This window comes from Somniosus microcephalus, chromosome 11 (genome assembly GCF_052327205.1).
Source record: "Somniosus microcephalus isolate GS21.2 chromosome 11, FLI_Smic_1.0, whole genome shotgun sequence".
NCBI classification, from domain to species: Eukaryota; Metazoa; Chordata; class Chondrichthyes; order Squaliformes; family Somniosidae; genus Somniosus; species Somniosus microcephalus.
The window spans coordinates 148,230,058-148,242,139 of NC_140997.1; the positions used below are offsets into that span (position 1 = coordinate 148,230,058).

General features: G+C 44.6%; 1 protein-coding gene across 1 annotated transcript in view; it reads left to right on the forward strand.

The window, feature by feature from the left end:
* LOC147110942 (inositol 1,4,5-trisphosphate-gated calcium channel ITPR1-like) overlaps positions 1 to 12,082 on the forward strand; it is a 509,662-nt gene that overhangs the window by 235,268 nt on the left and 262,312 nt on the right. The window contains exons 32-34 of the mRNA XM_085999984.1: positions 303 to 554; positions 3,539 to 3,664; positions 11,750 to 11,878. Coding sequence (XP_085856110.1) covers positions 303 to 554; positions 3,539 to 3,664; positions 11,750 to 11,878 — 507 coding nt within the window. The remainder of the gene's footprint in view (positions 1 to 302; positions 555 to 3,538; positions 3,665 to 11,749; positions 11,879 to 12,082) is intronic.

Consider the following 12,082-nt stretch of genomic DNA (forward strand, 5'->3'; position numbering starts at 1 on the left):
GAGTGATTGTTCAGTTCATCAGGCTGGGCAAATCCTAGAGGTTAAGGTTTGTGAACCCACTGTGCCACCTAGTTTATAAAATGGTGAGTGCAGTGTAGCACGTTGTGTCATGGAGTGGCAAACATCAGGTTTTGGCCCAGATTTACACCCAGCCATAAGTCCGTGCCAGATGAACAAACTCGACCATATTTGGAAAGTCACAATCTAAATTCTGATTGGCTGGCTGGCTATTTTCTAATATAACCCTAGTCACTTGCATGATTACCAAAACTGACCTTTTTTGAACCATCACTCTTTTGCAGCTTGTGAATGCTGGGGAAGATGTTCTGATTTTCTACAATGACCGAGCCTCGTTCCAGACCTTGGTACAGATGATGCGCTCTGAGCGGGACCGGATGGATGAGAACAGTCCTCTCATGTACCACATCCACTTGGTGGAGTTGCTGGCAGTCTGCACCGAGGGCAAAAACGTCTACACAGAGATTAAATGCAACTCTCTCTTGCCCTTGGATGATATTGTGAGAGTATCGACCCACGAAGACTGCATACCTGAAGTGAGTGGACTTTCTGGGACTCACCTGTGTGTGGTCTAGATTAATTGTGTAGAAAATGTCTCTTGAGATGTGTGAAATTATGTATCTAATCTATCCTATCCAATCGAATCTAATCGAATCTTATCCCATCTATCTATCTAAATTGGTGCAGTTCATTAGAATTGATCTGTTATTTTTGAGGTCCATTTTCTAAACCACATAAGCTAATGGGAATTGCGTGGTACCAACATTGACGGTGAGTAATCCGAGTTCCTCGTTCCCTCACAATTATTGCAAAATCACTATGAAATCGCCTTTGAGCCGGGGACATGGAAATCGCCATTAGAACAAAGCCATAAGTCCGTGCCAGATGAGCAAACTCGACCATATTTGGAAAGTCACAATCTAAATTCTCTTTTGCTGGCTGGCTAACTGCATGGTGAGGATTAGAAGATCCCAGATCCAGTTGAAAATGTGGAAACAGTTAAATGAACAGAGTGGCGAAATGGTAACTTTCTAAAAGGATTTCAATTCCTGTCTGCCAGCAGGAAAGCAGAACCTAATTTCGGCTGCAGGTGTGAATTTTGTTCTAATTTTAGTGCAGTTGACAAAAATATGTTTAGTCAACAACTGTTTTTCCTCAGTTATAGTTCAGTAAAGCAGTAGTCCATTCCCTGAGAAGATATGGGATTCATAATCACAATATCGCAAGAGATGGCTATGATTAGAGGAGAAGCACATTGAGAATGACTTTCAGAAATGTTCTTGTGGAGCATGCCACAGACTTGCCTCCCAATGAGAATGCTGTCCTTTATGGAGGTTACAACTTTGGTCAGAATATAATGACCATTTTAATTTACTGATGGATAATGTTTTAAAGGATCATGGAATCATAGAACTTTACGGCACAGAATGAAGCCATTCTTCCAAAATTCTATAGACTCGGGCACAGCTCCCATGGATTGGAGGGTAGCTAATGTAACCCCACTATTTAAAAAAGGTGGTAATGAGAAAACGGGGAATTATAGACCGGTAAGCCTGACATCGGTAGTGGGGAAAATGCTAGAGTCCATTATAAAAGATGTAATAGCAGAGCACTTGGAAAACAGTGACAGGATCGGACAAAGTCAACATGGATTTACAAAAGGTAAATCGTGCTTGACTAATCTACTGGAATTTTTTGAGGATGTAACTGGTAAAATAGATAAGGAAGAACCAGTGGATGTGGTGTATTTGGACTGTCAGAAGGCTTTCGATAAGGTCCCGCATAAGAGATTAGCGTGCAAAGTTAAAGCACATGGAATTGGGGGTAAGGTACTGACTTGGATAGAGAACTGGTTGGCAGACAGGAAACAAAGAGTTGGAATAAACGGGTCTTTTTCCGAGTGCCAGGCAGTGACAAGTCGGAGTACCGCAGGGATCGATGCTAGGACCCCAGCTATTCACAATATATATTAATGATCTAGACAAAGGAACTAGATGTAATATCTCCAAGTTTGCAGACGACACAAAGCTGGGTGGGCGTGTGTGCTGTGAGGAGGATGCAGACAAACTCCAGTAGGATTTGGACAGGTTGGGTGATTGGGCAGATGCATGGCAGATGCAGTATAATGTGGATAAATGCGAGGTTATCCACTTTGGTGGCAAAAACAGGAAGGCAGATTATTATCTGAACGGCAATAGATTGGGAGAAGGGGAAGTGCAACGAGACCTGGGCGTCCTTGTGCACCAGTCGCTGAAGGTAAGCATGCAGGTGCAGCAGGCGGTTAAGAAGGCAAATGGTATGTTGGCCTTCATAGCGAGAGGATTCGAGTACAGGAGCAAGGATATCTTGCTGCAGTTGTACAGGGCCTTGGTGAGACCACACCTTGAGTATTGTGTGCAGTTTTGGTCACCTTATCTGAGGAAGGATGTTCTTGCCATGGAGGGAGTGCAGCAAAGATTCACCAGACTGATACTTGGGATGGCAGGAATGACGTATGAGGAGAGATTGGTCGATTGGGCTTATATTCGCTGGAGTTCAGAAGAATGAGAGGGGATCTCATTGAAACTTATAAAATTCTAACAGGACTAGACAGACCAGATGCAGGAACGATGTTCCTGATGGCTGGGGAGTCCAGGACCAGGGGTCACAGTCTAAGGATAAGGGGTAAGCCATTTAGGACTGAGATGAGGAATTTCTTCACCCAGAGAGTGGTGAACCTGTGGAATTCTCTACCACAGAAGGCAGTGGAAGTCAATTCATTAACTATATTCAAGAAGGAGTTAGATATATTTCTTAAAGCTAAAGGGATCAAGGGATATGGGGAGAAAGCAGGGACAGGGTACTGAATTTGGATGATCCACCATGATCTCATTAAATGGCAGAGCAGGCTCGAGGGGCCGAATGGCCTACTCCTGCTCCTATCTTCTATGTTTCTATGACTCATCATGTCTGTGCCAGTTATTTTTTTTTGGAGCCAAATTATTTCTGATGCAGAATTCATGCTGGGCCATCCAGCTCATTCATTAATGAGCAAAAACTTAAAGGACTACTTGAGTCTCGAAGACCTTTAACCTAACTGCTCATTGATAATCTATGGTGGGTGTCAAGAGTTGCCATGTTTTATATTGGAACTATATCATTACCATCCTCTTGTTTCAATGAAAAATACTTCAGCTTCCTGTGAAGGTGTTTGTGTTTTAATTTTGAATCTATTAAGTCCTTCTCTTTTTAAGGGCCTTCTCCAAATGCCACACAACCGTTCTCCAGCGAAGGCAGTGGGTGCACAACCTGCTCCCGGACTTCTGACGACCGTACTGCGTCACCAGCTGCAGGATTTTTTTTCTCTTGGTGTGAGGACATGCCGTTCATCCACTTGACATCTTGCTCCATTGTCTTGATGACTCGGCTAGAAGTTTGAGCTCAATAGCGTTAATGTCTCCACTCCCACCTCCACTCTAGCGATTGCTTGGTTTTGCCCCTGAGATTACACTCTGCGAACGTTTTGTGTTTGTTTTTCTAGGTGAAAATTGCCTACATTAACTTTCTCAATCACTGCTACGTGGACACGGAGGTGGAGATGAAGGAGATTTACACCAGCAACCACATGTGGAAGCTTTTTGAAAACTTTCTTGTTGACATATGCAGGGCAAGTATTGTATTTTAGCGTGTTTATGCATCCCTATAGTAACTCTGCATGATTTGTGTGCTCCATCCTTCATCTGTTCCTCCTGGGCAGGAGGCAGTGAGGCGGCTGGGTGCTGTGCATCAGTGGGTGCCTCTTAGGAATGAGGTGGCCCTTTAGCTCCTTGAGCTGAGGCATGATAACTGGCTCTATGACATCCAGATTTGTGGGCCTGCACATAGAGAAGAGTTGAGAGTTTGAAATCAGCACATCCCTTTAGTCATCCTGCACCCCACAGCACATGCAAGCATCCAGCTAGATTCAGAAGGAAGTGAATTCCTTTGTAGCTGTGACTGAAGGAAGAGTTACGGGTTTTAATTTGGTGATTTAAAGTGCGCACAGTAAGAATTTGCAGGTAGGATGTAGCGGAGGTAGCACATTAGGGCATACTTACCTAATATGAGGAACTGGTGGGTTGTCCTACCTTGGCTGACAAGATGACTTCTTTTAAGCATATTACTTACTGGCAGCTAGCTCCGCTGCAGATTGGCATGCCTTTCCACCTCCTGAAAGCAATCTGCACTGCTTTCCTGTGAGCAATGGCATGTGGTGCATGTGGGGGTGGGGGTGGAAACCATCATCATCTATCTACATATAGACTGGGCAAACCAAATTTGCAGTAATAGTGTGGGGGACGAGTTCATAGAATGTATACAAGATACAAAAAAAAATACTGCAGATGCTGGAAATCTGAAATAAAAACAGAAAATGCTGGAGAAACTCAGCAGGTCAGGCAGCATCTGTGGAGAGAGAAAGAGAGTTAACGTTTCAGGTCGATGACCTTTCGTCAGAACTGGAAAAAAGCAGGAAATGGAACAGATTTTTAAGCAAGTGAAGAGACTGGGAAAGGGGGGAGGGGATGAAAGAACAAAAGGGAAGGTCTGTGATAGGATGGAAGGCGGGAGAGATTAAGAGATATTCAAGGCAAAAGGAGATGGTAATGGAACAGGTTAAGAAACAAAGGATGGCTCTAGGTGAAGTGTAAATTGTATTGGCAAAATGAAAGACAGCTGCCTTGTGGGGGAGAAGAAAAAAAAGACACACAAAAAGTGTGGATAAAAGAAAAATATATATATATGATAGGTTATGATCTGAAATTGTTGAACTCTATGTTGAGTCCGGAAGGCTGTAAAATGCCTAATCGAAAGATGAGGTGCTGCTCCTCGAGTTTACGTTGAGCTTCCGTGGAACAATGCAAGAGGCCGAGGACGGTGAGTCTGAGTGGGAATGGAGCGGTGAATTAAAGTGACAGGCGACTGGAAGCTCGGGGTCCCCCTTACGGACTGAAAGGAGGTGTTCCGCAAAGCGGTCACCCAATCTGCGTTTGGTCTCCCCAATGTAGAGGAGACCACATCGTGAGCAGCGAATACAGTATACTAGATTGCGAGAAGTACAAGTAAATCGTCGTTTCACCTAGAAGGGGTGTTTGGGGCCCTGGACAGTGGGAAGGGAGGTGGGGGTATAAGGGCATGTGTTGTATCTCCTGCGCTTGCACGGGAAGGTGCCGGGGAAGGGGTGTTGGGGTGATCGCGGTCCCTACGGAATGCTGAAAGGGGAGGTGAGGAGACGATGCGTTTGGTGGTGGGATCACGCTGGAGGTGGCAGAAATGACGGAGGATGATCCGTTGAATGTGGAGGCTGGTGGGGTTAAAGGTGAGGACAAGGGGAACTCTGTCGTGGTTCTGGGAGGGAGGGGTAGGGGTGAGGACAGAAGGGCGGGAGATAGAACGGACACGGTCAAGGGCCGTGTCAACCACTGCAGAGGGGAATCCTCGGTTGAGGAAAAAGGAAGACATGTCAGAAACATGCTTTCCTGCTTTTTTCCAGTTCTGACGAAAGGTCATCGACCTGAAATGTTAACTCTGTTTCTCTCTTCACAGATGCTGCCTGACCTGCTAAGTTTCTTCAGCATTTTCTGTTTTTATGTATACAAGATAGTTTTCTAGATCAGTATGTTGAGGAACCAACTAGGGAACAGACTATCTTAGATCTAGTGTTGTGCAATGAGAAAAGATTAATTAATATGTAAAGGGGCCTTTAGGGAAGAGTGACCATAATATGATAAACTTCCATATTGAGTTTGAAAGTGCTTTGGTTAAATCCAAAACTGGGGTCTTGAATCTAAACAAAGCAAACTACGTAGGTATGAGGGGCAAGTTGGTAAAGGTAGATTGGGAAAACTGCATTAAAACATATGACTGTAGACAAGCAATGGCTAGCATTAAAAAAATTAATACATAATTTACAACAAATTTACACTCCTTCAAGGCACAAAGATCCCACAGGAAAAGTGGTCCAACCGTGGCGAACAAGAGAAGTTAAAGATAATATTAGATCAAAGGAAGAGGCTTATAATGTTGCCAAAAAGAGTAGTAACCCTGAGGATTGGGAGGATTTTAGAATTCTGCAAAGGAGGACCAAGAAATTGATAAGGAAAGAGAAAAAAGAATGAGAGTAAGTTAGCAAGAGACATAAAAACAGATTGTAAATGTTTCTATAGGTAAGTAAACATGGGCCCATTAGAGGCAGAGACGGGAGAAATTATAATGGGCAATAAGGAAATGGCAGAAACATTAAACAAATACATTATATCTGTCTTCATGGTAGAAGACACAAAAAGCATTCTGGAAATAATGGGGAATCAAGGGTCTAGAGAGAATGAGGAACTTAAAGAAATCAGTAGAAGTAAAGACATGGTACTGGAGAAATTAATGGGACTAAGTGGCGACGGATCCCCTGGACCCGACGACCTGCATACTAGGGGGCAAAATTTGGTTGCTTTGCGCCTCCCGTTAGTGCCCTAAGGGGGCGCTAACTGGGTGCAAAGCAACAATGCCCGGGCGCGGTGCCGCTAACGCCTCCCGTGAAATTCAGCGGGAGGTTAGCGGCGGCTGTAAGGGGAGGAAGGCCTGCAGTACCCCAGTGCGAGTGGCGCTGCAGCACATAGCGCCGTGATATTGAGCTAGAGCGCTTCCAGTAGCGCCCTGCCTCCTGCTTGGGGTGCTACCATTGAATTTCGGGCACTGGGACGCTAAAAGTAGTGCCCCGGCGAAGTTAGCGCCCTAAAGGGGACGTGACCCAATGTTTGCCCCCTAGGATTTTAAAAGAGGTAGCTGCAGACATAGTGGATGCATTGGTGTTAATTTTCCAGAATTTCCTAGATTCTGGAACAGTCCCCAAGGTTTGGAAGGTAGCAAACATAACCCCGCTAGTTAAGAAAGGAGGAAGAGAAAAAATGGGAAATTATAGACCAGTTAGCCTGACATCAGTAATAGGCAAAATGCTAGAATCTATTGTGAGGGATGTGGTAACAGGGCACTTCGAAAATCGTAATACAGGTAGACTATCCTTTATCCGCACTTCCAAAAACCGAAAACCTCTTAAAACCGAAAGTTTTTTCGTGGAGTGTAAGTCGTGCGCACGACATGACCCAAGTGGCGCCAAACATGACAGGAGTGGTCCGGGAGCTCTGCCTTTCCCTGTGAGCAGGGCAGAGGGTCACAGAGTTCCCTCCTGGGTAGGAGATTGCAGGCCGAGCCGGGCAGTGTGAAGGAGGTACCGGGAGAGTGAACCCAACAATACAGCGGCCCGCCCGATAGCTGCAGTGGCCCGTCCGATAGTCTTTTCTTCTCCCCACCCCCCCCCCCGCCGACCTGATTTGCGGGCCAGCTTAGTGTAGGAGTCAGCCGATATCCGGCTTTCCCACAACTGGCGGCGGCAGTCGAGCCCCAGACCCCCGCTAAGTCAAGGAATTCAGATACGGAGCAGGGGGAGCCGGAAACCTCAATCTAACGGCAGAAATCAGCAGCCATTTTGTTAGTTTTTTTTCTTCCCCTAGCATTTTTTTAAACAGTCAGGCTGTGGAAAGAGTCTCTGTAACTTAGCAACAGCTTCAGAGATGCTTCCAAGGCAGGGCCCGAGTGTTTACAAGCTGTTGCTAAGCAACAGTGTTTGTTGTCAGATACGGAGATGAAAACCTTCTGAAATCCGAAAACCGAAACACAGCTGGTCCCAAGGTTTTTGGATAAAGGATAGTCTGTATGATTAGGCAGAGCCAACATGGTTTTATGAAAGGGAAATTGTGTTTGACAAATCTGTTAGAGTTTTTTTGAAGATGTTTCTAATAGGATGGATAAGGGGGAACCAGTGAATGTAGTGTATTTGGATTTTCAAAAAGCATTTGATAAGGTGCCACAGAAAAGGTTATTACTCCCAATCCCAGGAGTCCTAATTTTGTGTATTATATTGGCATGGATTGAGGATTGGTTAATGGACAGAAAACAGAGAGTAGGAATAAACAAGACTTTTTTGGGTTGGCAGGCTGTAACTAGTGGGGTACCGCAAGGATCAGTGCTTGAGCCTCAGCTATTTACAGTCTATATTAATGACTTAGATGAAGGGACTGAATGTAATATATCCAAATTTGCTGATGATACAAAGTTAGGTGGGAAAGTAAGCTGTGAGGAGGCTGCAGAGAGATATAGACAGTTTGACTGAGTGGGCAAGAACATGGCAAATGGAATACAATGTGGGGAAGTGTGAAGTTATCCACTTCGGTAGGAAAAACAAAAAAACGGAATATTTTTTGAATGGTGAGAGACTGTTTACATTCAGAGGGACCTGGGTGTCCTTGTACATGAATCATAGAAAGTTAACATACAGGTACAGCAAGCAATTAAGAAAGCAAATGGTATGTTAACTTTTAAGTCGTGCTACAATTATACAGGACATTGGTGAAACCACACCTGGAGTACTGTGTGCAGTTCTGGTCTCCTTACCTAAGGAAAGACTATTTGTCTTAGCGGGAGTGCAGCTAAGGTTCACTGGCCTGGTTCCTGGGATGAGGGGATTGCCTTATGAGGAGAGATTGAGTAGACTAGGCCTATATTCCCTAGAGTTTAGAAGAATGAGAGATGACCTAATTGAAACATATTAAATTCTTAAGGGGGCTTGACAGAGTTAATGCTGGAAAAATGTTTCCCCTGGCTGGGGAATCTAGAACAAGGGGTCACAGTCACAGAATAAGGGGTCGGCCATTTAGGACCGAGATGGGGAGAAATTTCTTCACTGAAAGGGTTATGAATCTTTTTGGAATTCTCTACCCCAGAGAGCTGTGGATGCTCAGTTGTTGGGTATATTCAAGGCAGAGGTCAATGGATTTTTGGCAGCTAAGGGAATTAAGAGATATGGGGATAGTGCAGGAAAGTGGAGATGAGATCGAAGATCAGCCATGATCTTGTTGAATGGTGGAGCAGGCTCGAAGGGCCAAATGGCCTACTCCTCCTATTTCTTACGTTATGTTCTGCCACACTCACTGTAATAATACTTCCACAGAAGTGTTTTAAATTTTGCCCTGTTTGATACTGCGCCACCTCTCTTTTGGAGGAGGAGGCAAATAAACATTTCAACACACATACCATCACCCTTTTAAGGTGGGTGACCTTCCTGCAGAAGCACTGTGTATCCCACCAGAGAATTGGAGAACTCCCAATGGGCATCATGAAGGGAGCTCGTTGAAAATATTGCACTTGGGTTGATTCCAGAAGAATTAGTGGAGTCCGCCCCCTTTTGATCCAGCAGGTGGGAAAACTATACAGTTGGTGCCCACCAGTCTGTGCTTGGATTAGAATATCTTCTCTTATGCCAACCAGTCTTGGCATCATGACTAATTGAAGTGATGTCCACTCCCCTCATCCTTTTTTTGTTTACTTTGAAAAACATGAATTGACCGTTAATTGTGCCAGAGTGCTTTGAATTTCTGGCAGCCTGAGTGCCCAGGTCAGGTGATGTGTCCCAGTTGATGATCTGAATGTCTTGCCCAACATGGTATCAGATTTAATATTATGTTGAGTCGACAATGCAGAAACACACCATTTGGGCCCACCGGTCAATGCCGGTATTTATGCTACACGAGTCTCCTCCCACCCTAATTCATCTCACCCTATCAGTGTATCTTTCTATTCCTTTCTCCCTCATTTGTTTACCTAGCTTCCCCTTAAATGCATCTCTGCTATTTGTCTCAACTACTCCATGTGGTATTAAGTTCCACATTCTAACATCTGAATGCATCAGAGAGGAGCATGAGATCCAAATACTTAACTATTTTACTCCTCCATTGTACTGTTAGTGGACCAAAGAGATGGAAGTAAGTTTAATATTTTATGGCCCTGAAACTCCAAGGGGGTTCTCCTGTTTTCAGCCATTTACAACCCCTCCTTGGGGGGTTCCAACGATCTCCCACTGGATTTACAGCAACAGACTGGGAGAATCTCGGGGGCCTTTATTTGTAAACCTGAAGCCATTTCTTGTCCCAGCAATTGTATAAAGGGCCAGTCATTTTTTAATTATTGGCACGGAATTTGCGGTCCCGATGACAGTGAACTGGTGGCGTTCGCTGTCATTCCATCTTTGAAACTGACCGCAACTTCGGGATTTGGCACGAGCGGAAATCCTGAAGTTGCGGTCAGTCATTGACAGCTCCGAAACAGACTGCGCCGTGCGCCCCTCCCCCCACAGAGCCGGAAAGCTGCGTGATCAGCCAAATCAGGGAAACTGACGACACCTTTGACTCTTACGCAGTAATGACGCTGTTAAATTCCCCACTGAAAGTTAGACCCAAGGGGATTAGGTATAACTGGGGGTTGACAGCGTATTGACTGCTAAACAAATGTTAAGGGCCTGGAAAACTGATTTTAATTTTGTGCAGTGTGAAATTTGTCAATTTTAATTTAAAAAAAAATTTTTAAGAAACTTTTCAAAAAAAAATTTTTTTTTTAAAGATTGTCCATCTTTAGTTCAGGTTTGCCTTTTCCCCATGTGAGAGCTCCAATCTTTGTTTTGCTCTCTCTAACATTTGTAAAAATTTAGAATTTTAAGATCTTCCTTGTTCGCTGTCTGTGAGAATTCTGCCTTTTGATTGGCTGCTTAGACAGCCTGTTGACGTGGCAGCAGTTCGCACAAGGGGATTCCCATTAAGTTCTGTTGATTTGAATTGAAGGTCGGAAAACCCGAAGTTCTCGACACCGGGGATCGCAAGATCCTTGTGCGAAGCTTGCTTCGGGGCCGGCAGCGGACACCTTCGCTTCGCCACTGACCGCAAATTTCAGGGCATTATTGATTCTCGGAATGTGGGCATCGTTGGTCATGCCAGCGTTTATTTTCCATCACCTATGATACGACTGAGTGGCTTGCTCGGCTGCTTCAGAGGACAGTCAACCATGTTGGTGTGGGGCTGGAGGCCACACCGGGTAAGGACGGTAGGTCTCCTTCACTGAAGGACATTCGTGAACCAGTTGGATTTTTACGACAATCCGACAGCTTCATGGTCACCATAACTGGTAGCAGCTTTTAATTTCCAGATTTCTTCCAACTGAATTCAAATTCTCAAACCGCCATGGTGTAACTTGAACTCTTCTATATCTGGATTATTAACCCGGGCCTCTGAATTACTGGTCCAGAAACATAATCGCTGTGCTACTGTACCCCTATAAGTCTCTAGGTAGCATCTTGGGTAAAAAAAACTTTACCATGAGGCATTATTTTTACCTTTTATTGTTGCTCTTAATTGAGGACTAGGATTGGAGGAAGTGTTGGGGTTTAAACTTGAACATCAAAGTGATTCCAATGAGCATGGTCTTCAATACCAAGTCTAGTGGTTCCGTTGATTACTTTGGGTGATGTAAATGTGCTCTTTTCACCTTTGGAATTTTTAAGAAATCGCACCTGGAATTTCCACAGGAATTCTCTACGATCTTCTGTAACTTCAGTGGAAGATTGGCCGAAGCCCTGGAGATTCGGCATGAACCGCCGTCTGCAGGGTTCCTGTTGACATTACGGTGGGAGATCAGGAAAACTCTGCACAAATTCTACCCCTCTATGTTTACCATTGGTAACCAGTTTCTAAAGAGCACCCCCCCACCTCCTCCAGTGACCTTTTCAGATCACAGCAATTCTTAAAAAATCTTAATCGCTAAGTGTGCCAGTGTCTTATTTCGGATTTGGTGTCCAGATGCAACTAACCAGCATTGTCCTTGGGATCTTACCTTTCAGGTGTGCAACAACACCAGTGACCGAAAGCATGTTGACAATGTGCTGGAGAGATATGTCACGGAAACTGTCATGAGCATCGTAACAACTTTCTTCAGCTCTCCCTTCTCTGATCAGAGCACAAGTTTACAGGTACGGAATACTATCACTCCCAAGTTGTTAGCTGTAGCCCGTTTCAGAGCTGGGTGCCTTTAGTAAATGGGAAGATCTAGCAGGGACAAACTCTGGGGTAAAGATTATCTGTAGCAAAAGAAAATCCCGTCATTGCTGTGGCAAATTTTTAAAAAATGCTATAATTTTCCTGTAACTGGCCGATGTCCCCTTCATCCCAGAAAC